At 41.6% G+C, this 10,963-nt stretch overlaps 2 protein-coding genes across 2 annotated transcripts; both read right to left on the bottom strand.

The window, feature by feature from the left end:
- Nucleotides 1–324: 324 nt before the first annotated feature.
- LOC310791265 (E3 ubiquitin-protein ligase TRIM39-like) lies at nt 325–3,344 on the bottom strand. The gene is made up of 2 exons (XM_083652950.1): nt 3,235–3,344; nt 325–2,656 (listed from the first exon to the last, which is right to left on the bottom strand). The coding sequence occupies exon 2, from the start codon at nt 2,645–2,647 to the stop codon at nt 1,013–1,015; it is 1,635 nt and encodes a 544-aa protein (XP_083509076.1). The 5' UTR covers nt 2,648–2,656; nt 3,235–3,344; the 3' UTR covers nt 325–1,012.
- A 1,342-nt stretch (nt 3,345–4,686) lies between these two features.
- On the bottom strand, nt 4,687–7,838 carry LOC310791233 (E3 ubiquitin-protein ligase TRIM21-like). The gene is made up of 2 exons (XM_083652911.1): nt 7,727–7,838; nt 4,687–7,150 (listed from the first exon to the last, which is right to left on the bottom strand). The coding sequence occupies exon 2, from the start codon at nt 7,139–7,141 to the stop codon at nt 5,507–5,509; it is 1,635 nt and encodes a 544-aa protein (XP_083509037.1). The 5' UTR covers nt 7,142–7,150; nt 7,727–7,838; the 3' UTR covers nt 4,687–5,506.
- Between the last annotated feature and the right edge of the window lie 3,125 nt (nt 7,839–10,963).

Here is a 10,963-nt window from a genome sequence, read left to right on the forward strand (position 1 = left end):
GCTGCTGAACAGCATCAACCTCAGCAGAACATGTGGGGAAAACAGACTCGAGGCTGTGAAAGTCAAGGATGCTTCTCTCTTAATGCAAAACACTGACAGAATGAAGACAAACAAACAACAGAAAAGAGGAACAAAATGTAAAAAGTTGAAGCATAAATTTGCAGAATGACCTTTTTGGCCTGTAAGCTCTTAAAATGAAGTAAGTCTGGGACCCCTTGTCACATGTTGCATTGTCTCCCAGTTAAGTTCCTGATTATTATTAATTAAGTAGCCTATGCAGGAAGATAAGTCATGTAACCATACAAGCTCTTTCTATTGGGTTTTATTTATTTCAGTAAACATACAGTACAGTAGATTGCAGAATTCTTAGTAATTGTGTAGAATTAAAATGCTCAGTATATATATACACTGCTATGAGAGTAATCACCTTGTAGTTCATATCCTGGACATGTTACAATGAAACAGAAAACATTTGTAATTTTCACACTCCTGCAATAGTGATTAGATTCAATGGCATTTTATGATTCCCTGTGTTTGCTGCAACAAGTATATATCGCACATGAATGAAAAACAGGATATATATAAAAAAACTGAATTTACCATATTAACCAGAATCTTGAGTTTAACATTTCTTTACGTGTATTGTTTTTTCTCTCTCTCTTATGATAACATTAAATCATTTCGCCAAGGAGAAGAAAGGTATAAGGAGAGAAGATACATTAGTAGTAGCCTGGGTAAACCCAGCCTTCAACGTGACGTCACAGGCTATGCCTGTACTGTAGCGTACGTTTCTTCATGACTGATAGCACATAGAGGTCATGTGGAGGCTGGGTTTACCCAGGCTACATTAGTAGTACAGTTTTTTTCCCCACAGACAGGGAATTTGCTGAAATTTCCTCTCTCACAAACGTACTGTATCTAAGTCAAAGTGTTTTTTTCCTGTTACACACACACACACACTCGTATATATAACACCTGACAAAACAAAGCATGTGTACATTTGATGATTAGTCTAATCTGTGTGATTGACAGGAGAGATGATCAGAGGGGCGGAGTTTTTACCACCATGATTACGACCGGGACAGAAGTATGGGTAGAGCTTCTCAGTGAAGCTGCAGCCAGTAAAGGAGTAGATAAGAGCTGCAGCATCTACATCATAAAAGGAGACCAGACCCTCCTCATAATCCACAAACACCCCGACCTTCTGAGGCTTCGACTTCAGAGAGAGGAGGACACCAGGGCCAGCAAGAGCTGCGTACTCATTTCCATTTCTCAACACTATAGGCCAGAAGCCATTCTTTGGGCTCGCTGTGATGTCTCCCTTCCTGTTGATCGACCCTCTGGCCACTCCTACATCCCACTCAGTCTTCCCTTTAACCTGAACCTCGTAGTAAAACTTCCCTGAAGAGAAGCTCTGCTTTCCTAAAACCTGGGCATATTCAGAAAATCTCACTGGGTTGTCTGGGAGATTCTTCTTTACATCACCAGTATGTACTTGTTTCCCATCATCAGACAGGATGAGATAAGGATGTGCTGTATCAGGATCCAGAGTCACATCCACTTCATACTGCTGGACCCTCTTCAGCTCAAGCAGCTTCTCCATCTGTTTCCTGAGAGTCTCCTCCAGCTGAGCCACAGCTCTCATCACAGTCCCCTCATATGATGAGCGATGGACACTGACCTCTGTCCAGTCCTTGGTGTGTGGAGGAGTGCTCAGGGATGGGAAGCTTTGGAGGAGGTGGAGGTGGTCTTCAGTGTGTGAGAGCTGCTCCACCTCAGCGCTTCTCTCCATCAGCTCAGAGATTTCCTGTTCCAGCTCTTCGATGAAGCTTTCAGCCTGTTTCTCTGTTGTTTTCTGCTTCTCTTCAATCGTCTCAATGAGCTCAGCCTGGCCTCTTTCCACAGACCTCCTCAGAGCAGTGAAGACCTGCACACCGTCCGCTATCTCTCTGTCTGCATCTTCCTTGCTGAGCTCCACCGTGTGTTTGATCTCCTGGATCTTCAGTCGTCTCTCCTGGATCTTCTGCTGAATTCCAGCCTCTGTCTTCCCCAGCTCAGCCTTCTTTCCTTTATATTCTTCTTTCAGAGGAACAATGTCATGTAACTTGTGGCCTACAGCAGTGCAGTGCAGACACACACACATCTGGTCCGTCTTGCAGAACAGCTCCAGTGGTTTATCATGCTCTTTACACATCCTGTCTTCCAGGTTCTCCACAGGATTGATCAGCGTGTGTTTTTTCAGGCTGGTGTTTTTCTGATGAGGCTCCAGGTGAGTCTCACAGTAGGAGGCCAGACACACCAGGCAGGACTTCAGGGCCTTCAGTTTGGTTCCAGTGCAGACGTCACAGAGGACTTCTTGGCCCATATTTGGTCTCAAGTATGGGTTGCTGCTGGCTTTCATCTGAGATGACTTTCTGAACTGATCAGCCATCTCAGATATGAAAGTATTGACCTGTAGCTCAGGTCTTATGTTGAAAAGCTTATTACACATGGGACACTTGCATAGGGCATTAACATCCCAGTGATGTGTGATACAGTTCTTGCAGAAGTTGTGTCCACATGGTGTGGAGACTGGATCAGTGAACACATCCAGACAGATGGAGCACAGAAACTGATCTTCAGATTCGAGACCGCTGGCAGCTGACATATCTAGACACTGAGACCAAAAGGGAAAGTGTTAAATAATAATACTGCAGGAAAAAAGCAGAAATGTGGCACAAGTAAGCTCAGCAGACCAAAAGTGAATTAGAAAAGAGAAAAAAGGAGCTTCTTGGATACTTAGAGACAGGTTTTAATTTATGAAGTAAAGTACATGTCTACTGCAATAGTTAAACAAACAATGTACATCTTCAATGGACAGGGGCACAAAACGCAACGCGTTTCAACCTCTCTGGTCTTAGTCAGGCTGTATGGCTGAAAATGGACTGCTGCACCTGTATAAAAGGCATACGTGGCAATAGGTGAGCTGACGTGGCACACGGAAGCAGAGTGTGACGTAAAGTCAAACCTGTTTATAAGTATCCAAGAAGCTCCTTTTTTCTCTTTTCCAAATAACAATACTGCAACACATAATTCTTTTGAGAAAACATCAAAGTTATTGATCAGAATATCATCAAAAGTCATTTTGAGTCCTTTTTTTTGTATCGGTGCAAAATGAACAGGGAAATCTGAATACATCTCAATTATGTGTCACTGCTCTCTCTTTAAACAGTAAATATTATCTGCTGTACTCACCTGTGTATGTTTAAGACTGCTGTATTTTTGAGGAAGGCCTGATGATCTTCAGTTTATTATTCTTTCCAGAGAAAGACAGAGACTTGTCGACTGCAGCAGTGCTGTCGCTCTGAGTTAGCCTACTTTCGGTTTGACTTCAGGAATGTCACCTTGAAACACTCCTGTCTCTGCTGTGTTGCTCCGCCTCTTCTAGCAGTTAATGTTTTGTACATTTGGACTCACTGTCCAAATGCTGCAATGCTTGTCTATTCGTTTCATATATATATATATATATATATATATATATATATATATATATATATATATATATATATATATATATATATATATATATATATATATATATATATATATATCACGGGCGCCCCCTGTGTGGCCCGCGATCGAATTGCAAAAAAAAAACACGGTGCACCTGAACGCAACATGCAAGTGCATTGAGAAGCACTAAGAGCCTGCAAACAGGTTTTTTAAACCTGTTTCTCCTGCCTAGTTTTCACACTGTTAACTGTGTGATTGCCTCCAGGCTGAATATTTATTAAACTGTCAAAATGCTTCTTAATTCTGGGAAGCCTGACGCAGATTCACCTGGAGTTCTTCAAGGCAAAAAGTCTAGTGTTGACTCATTTGGATAGAACAGTGCAACCTGTGGACATTTCCATTACTGAATATGGTACATGCTTATACTGTAAGTCATGTTACCTCACCAGAAATTAACTTTTAAAAGCACTTTTTTTTTTAAATTCCTCCTCAGGGGAGAGTGTCATGCTTCAGCTCCAGACCCCCTGGGTATATGTATATATATATATATATATATATATATATATATATATATATATATATATATATATATATATATATATATATATATATATAAACCGCCTCCTGGTGGATCTGGTCCAATGAGAGACTGGGGTCTGAGACTGTCCTACTACAGCCTCTCCTTTGTCTAAAAGCACACAGTCTCTGTTCATCTCCATGACAAATCCCAACAGTGATTTGAAAACCCAATCTCAGACAGTTCTGTCAATCAAACAGGATTGTAACCCACAGCTTGTACATCTGGGGGCCCTAAGCAGAACTGAACTGGACTTTGGAGCGTACTCGGATCTGACTGGAAGCTGCTGAACAGCATCAACCTCAGCAGAACATGTGGGGGAAACAGACTCGAGGCTGTGAAAGTCAAGGATGCTTCTCTCTTAATGCAAAACACTGACAGAATGAAGACAAACAAACAACAGAAAAGAGGAACAAAATGTAAAAAGTTGAAGCATAAAATGAGCAGAATGACCTTTTTGGCCCGTAAGCTCTTAAAATGAAGTAAGTCTGGGACCCCTTGTCACATGTTGCATTGTCTCCCAGTTAAGTTCCTGAGTATTATTAATTAAGTAGCCTATGCAGGAAGATAACAGTCATGTAACCATACAAGCTCTTTATATTGGGTTTTATTTATTTCAGTAAACATACAGTACAGTAGATTGCAGAATTCTTAGTAATTGTGTAGAATTAAATTGCTCAGTAGCTATAGTACACTGCTATGAGAGTAATCACCTTGTAGTTTATACCCTGGACATGTTACAATGAAACAGAAAACATTTGTAATTTTCACACTCCTGTAATAGTGATTAGATTCAATGACATTTTATGATTCCCCGTGTTTGCTGCAACAAGTATATATCGCACATGAATGAAAAACAGGATATATATAAAAAAACAAAAAACTGAATTTACCATATTAACCAGAATCTGGAGTTTAACATTTCTTTACGTGTATTGTTTGTTCTCTCTCTCTCATGATAACATTAAATCATTTGGCCAAGGAGAAGAAAGGTCTAAGGAGACAAGATACATTAGTAGTAGCCTGGGTAAACCCAGCCTTCAACGTGACGTCACAGGCTATGCCTGTAGCGTAAGTTTCTTCATGACTGATAGCACATAGAGGTCACGTGGAGGCTGGGTTTACCCAGGCTACATTAGTAGTACAGTTTTTTTCCCCCACAGACAGGGAGTTTGCTGAAATTTCCTCTCTCACAAACGTACTGTATCTAGGTCAAAGTGTTTTTTTCCTGTTACACACACACACACACACACACACACACACACACACACACACACACACACACAAACACACACACACACACACACACACACACACACACACACACACACACACACACACACACACACACACACACACACACACACACACACACACACACACACACACATATATAACACCTGACAAAACAAAGCATGTGTACATTTGATGATTAGTCTAATCTGTGTGATTGACAGGAGAGATGATCAGAGGGGCGGAGTTTTTACCACCTTCATTAAGATTGGGACTGAAGTATGGGTAGAGCTTCTCAGTGAAGCTGCAGCCAGTAAAGGAGTAGATAAGAGCTGCAGCGTCTACATCATAAAAGGAGACCAGACCCTTCTCATAATCCACAAACACCCCGACCTTCTGAGGCTTCATGTTCAGAGAGAGGAGGACAGCAGGGCGAGCACAAGCTTGGTACTCATTTCCATTTCTCAGTATTATGGACCAGAAACCATCCTCTGGGCTCAGTGTGATTTGTCCCTTCCTGTTGATCGACCCTCTGGCCACTCCTACATCCCAGTTAGGCTTCCGTTTAACCTGAACCTCGTAGTAAAACTTCCCTGAAGAGAAGCTCTGCTTTCCTAAGATCATGGTACAAGTAGAAAATCTCTCTGGGTTGTCTGGGAGATTCTTCTTTACATCACCATGATGTACTTGTTTCCCATCATCAGACAGGATGAGCGTGGCTTGTGCTGTATCAGGATCCAGAGTCACATCCACTGCATACTGCTGGACCCTCTTCAGCTCAGCCTCAAGCAGCTTCTCCATCTGTTTCCTGAGAGTCTCCTCCAGCTGAGCCACAGCTCTCCTCGCAGTCCCCACATATGAGGAGCGATGGACACTGACCTCTGTCCAGTCCTTGGTGTGTGGAGGAATGTTCAGGGATGGGAAGCTTTGGAGGAGGTGGAGGTGGTCTTCAGTGTGTGAGAGCTGCTCCACCTCAACGCTTCTCTCCATCAGCTCAGAGATTTCCTGTTCCAGCTCTTCGATGAAGCTTTCAGCCTGTTTCTCAGTTGTTTTCTGCTTCTCTTCAATCGTCTCAATGAGCTCAGCCTGGCCTCTCTCCACAGACTGCCTCAGAGCAGTGAAGACCTGCACACCGTCTGCTATCTCTCTGTCTGCATCTTCCTTGCTGAGCTCCACTGTGTGTTTGATCTCCTGAATCTTCAGTCGTCTCTCCTGGATCTTCTGCTGAATTTCAGCCTCTGTCTTCCCCAGCTCAGCCTTCTTTCCTTGAGATTCTTCTTTCAGAGGAACAATGTCATGGGACGTGTGGCATGCAGTAGTGCAGTGCAGACACACACACATCTTGTCCGTCTTGCAGAACAGCACCAGTGGTTGATCGTGCACTTTACACAACCTGTCTTCCAGGTTCTCCACAGGATCGATCAGCGTGTGTTTTTTCAGGCTGGTGTTTTTCTGATGAGGCTTCAGGTGAGTCTCACAGTAGGAGGCCTGACACACCAGGCAGGACTTCACGGCCTTCAGTTTGGTCCCAGTGCAGATGTCACAGAGGACTTCTTGACCCATTGATGGTCTCAACTCTGGGTTGCTGCTGGCTTTAATCTGATATGACTTTCTGAACTGAGCAGCCATCTCAGATATTGAAGTATTGACATGCAGCTCAGCTCTTCTGTCGAAAAGCGTATTACACATGGGACACTTGCATAGGACATCCCAGTGATGTGTGATGCAGTTCTTGCAGAAGTTGTGTCCACATGGTATGGAGACAGGATCAGTGAACACATCCAGACAGATGGAGCAGAGAAACTGATCTTCAGATTGGAGACTGTGGGCAGCTGCCATATCTAGACACTGAGACCAAAAGTGAAAGTGTTAAATAACAATACTGCAGGAAAAAAGCACAAATGTGTCACAAGGAACCTCAACAGGCCAAAAGTGAATGAGAAAAGAGAAAATATTAGCTTCTTGGATACTTATAGACAGATTTTAATTCATGAAGTAAAGTACATGTCTACTGCAATAGTTAAACAAACAATGTACATCTTCAATAGACAGGGGCACAAAACGCAATGCGTTTCAACCTCTCTGGTCTTCGTCAGGCTGTATGGCTGAAAATGGACTGCTGCACCTGTATAAAAGGCATACGTGGCAATAGGTGAGCTGACGTGGCACACGGAAGCAGAGTGTGACGTAAAGCAAAACCTGTCTATAAGTATCCAAGAAGCTCCTTTTTTCTCTTTTCCAAATAACAATACTGCAACACATAATTCTTTTGAGAAAACATCAAAGTTATTGATCGGAATATCATCAAAAGTTATTTGAGTCATTTTTTAGTATCGGTGCAAAATGAACAGGGAAATCTGAATACATCTCAATTATGTGTCACTGCTCTCTGTTTAAACAGTAAATATGATCTGCTGTACTCACATGTAGGTCTAAGACTGCTGTATTGTTGAGGAAGGCCTGATGATCTTCAGTTTATTATTCTTTCCAGAGAAAGACAGAGACTTGTCGACTGCAGCAGTGCTGTCGCTCTGAGTTAGCCTACGTTCAGTTTGACTTCAGGAATGTCACCTTCAAACACACCTGTCTCTGCTGTGTTGCTCCGCCTCTTCCTGCAGTTCAATATTAATCTCATAGCAGTTAATGTTTTGTACCTTTGGACAAATGCTGCAATGCTTGTCTATTCGTTTCTTTATATATATATATATATATATATATATATAAACACGATTTCAGACGGCAGCCCGTCTTTATTGTCACACGAACACACTACAACACATGGATGCGGCCACTACACATTCATGCTGATTGCGGCCGGTGAAATATGTCCTCTGCATTTGACCCATCCAGGCTTGTCCTTTCCTCCAGGGGGCAGGCCAGGAGCAGTGGTCGCTATTTCTTTCCAGCGCCCGGGGACCTTCATTGGACCATCATTGGACCAACTTCAGATGTTGTCGTCACTGGTCGGATGATATATATATATATATATATATATATATATATATATATATATATATATATATATATATATATATATATATATATATATATATATATATATATATATATATATATATATATATATATATATATATATATATAATATATACTGTATATATATATAATATATATATATAATATATACTGTATATATATATTCTGTATATATACTGTATATCTGTGATCTTACATCTGAACTTATATCTGTTCTAGCTGTCCGATTATTTGCCTTTACCCACTTAGTCATTATATCCACATTACTGATGATTATTTATCAAAAATCTTATTGTGCAAATATTTTGTCGCAATATCGATACCGGGGCATTTGGTCAAGTACAGTCTTGTTTTAATCAAAGTGCTTGTGACATCTAACATGTGGCTTTGACTTACAACTGAACTGAATGTAGCCCACTTCATAGAAATTCAGCCTAAAAATACAGATATGATTTATTTATCACCCAGCCCTTTTGCATCTACATGTTGGACACATGAGGCAGCATCAGGACCGGACACAAACGACCCTTTGAGATCGTTTTCTCACGGTCTCTTTCAGAGTCTGTGTTCGATCCCCACTGCTGCACCTTCATTCCCAGCTCATAATAATCGATCCGCACTGTTTCCACTCTATAGAGGGTATGCATGTGATGTCACAGAGGCAGAAGTCACTGTGGGGTCACGCCCACTGATTCACAGCAAGACTGAGCTTGAATGCAGTAATCAGCCTCAGGGCCGTAGCCAGAGTTCCGAAATAGGGGAGGTCCAGCAAGGGGAGGCGGGGAGTTGAGTTTTTTTTTCCCCCTTTTTAAGCCATATTTAGAGTAATATATCATTTTAAATCAACATTAGGATTATACTGTTGTGATGTCATTATTCAGTATATTCTCTTTCATGTCACCACCTGCTCAGCTCTCCTGTCAACATAATTGTAACTAACAAACACAAACTGTTTTAGCCAAATTCATATCAAAATGACACCTACAAACACAGGTACACAACCCAAGCCGTACACAACACACAAAGTCATCATCGATAATAAAAAAAACATACAGAGGGACATTTATTTATTCCTGATAGGAACAATTGAAAAATAAAATAAAATATATTATGTTGTTTTTAACTTTACACCACCTCTTTTTGTTACTTATTGGGTCATGAAACTGAAACCATGCATATAGCCACCTGCATACCTGACTTCGGGAGCTTGGCAATTGGCATCATGCATGATTAGCCAGTAGCATCCCAACGTGTCACACAGGTAACATTACTTAAGAGACAGACTAGACACTTACTTTCTTGGTTGTTGCTAAAAAATCTGTCAGTGTCACTCACTGTCTGTTGTTCACTCGCTCACTGTCTCGCAGGTCGCTCACCTTCAATTATCTCGCCAGGCAGACAGACAGTCATCACTCACCACCATGCTGCTGCTCTCTCGGAATCAAGTTACCGCGGACGCGGCGTCAGATGACTTCCTGCCTGACCTGCCTTTCGTTTCAAAATAAAAGCGATCCCGTGTTTTTCATGCTTTTCCATGCAGATTGTTTTATAAAAAAAATAAAAAAAATTTTTTTTTTTTTTTTTTTTTTTTTCCCTCTGAAATATTAGGGGAGGTCCGGACCTCCCCGTCCTCATAGCTAGCTACGGCCCTGATCAGCCTAGATAACTGACACCTGCTGCTCAGGGAGGAACTTGACACTCATTTTGACACTCGTCCCCGATTGAGGGGGCGTGTTCCAGTGGGTGTGCATACCCTCTATAGTACAGTATAGCACAAACTGGGACCAGAAATGAAATCAAAGCATCTGATCCAGCTGTGACTAAAGCCAGCCTTATTCAAATAAAAGATGTTTCAAAAACTCTGAAAAACAGAGGAGACCTGACCTAAGCCAGTACATACCATCTGAGTAGGCCTAGATACTCACCACGTGAGTATATACTGAGAGTCTAAAAAATCCACAGGTCCATAAAAGACATGGAGAAACAGCACTGTAATGCTTCCCTCATTCACAGCCTGAAGCCATCCAGCGTGCGATAAAAACAAGTCAATATGGGAAGTGTATTCATCGCTGGATTCTGCTTGGCTCGAGCTATTTTTCTGCTGAGAGCGATACATTATTTACCCCCAGAGCTCAGTCTGGCCTATTGCGGCATCACTTCATCTGAGATGCAGGAGAGTGGGAAGGATGATGGCAACACTGGATCAGACAGGAGGAGGAAACAGTCAAGACGTCCAATCCTCCATTGGCACCAGGAGGCACCGCATAAGACACTTTTATTGTTCCATGTGGTCATACTTATAATAGCAAAATGTGATGTTACATGCCAACAATATAAATATGTACTTATACTAAGGTGATAAGATTTCTGAAATGAAAATCGGGGACATTTCCAGTTTGGCAGTCAATATCATTAAAATATACAATATTATTATCTATGAAAAAAAAAGGGGGGGGGGGGGGGGGGGTCACTTCCGGGTTCATGTATTTTGACCATGCTAACTGTTTTTTTTTTGTGATCAAATCTTTTTATTTTCAGAACATTAAACACAAACAATATGCCAGACATAGAAAACATATAAGACACCCCCCCCCCTCCCCCCCACAAGGGTAAGCAAAGAGAAACAAAAACAAAAACAGACTCAAAGATCACAAAATAAAGACATTA

This window comes from Poromitra crassiceps (genome assembly GCF_964638095.1).
Source record: "Poromitra crassiceps genome assembly, chromosome: 16".
NCBI lineage: Eukaryota > Metazoa > Chordata > Actinopteri > Beryciformes > Melamphaidae > Poromitra > Poromitra crassiceps.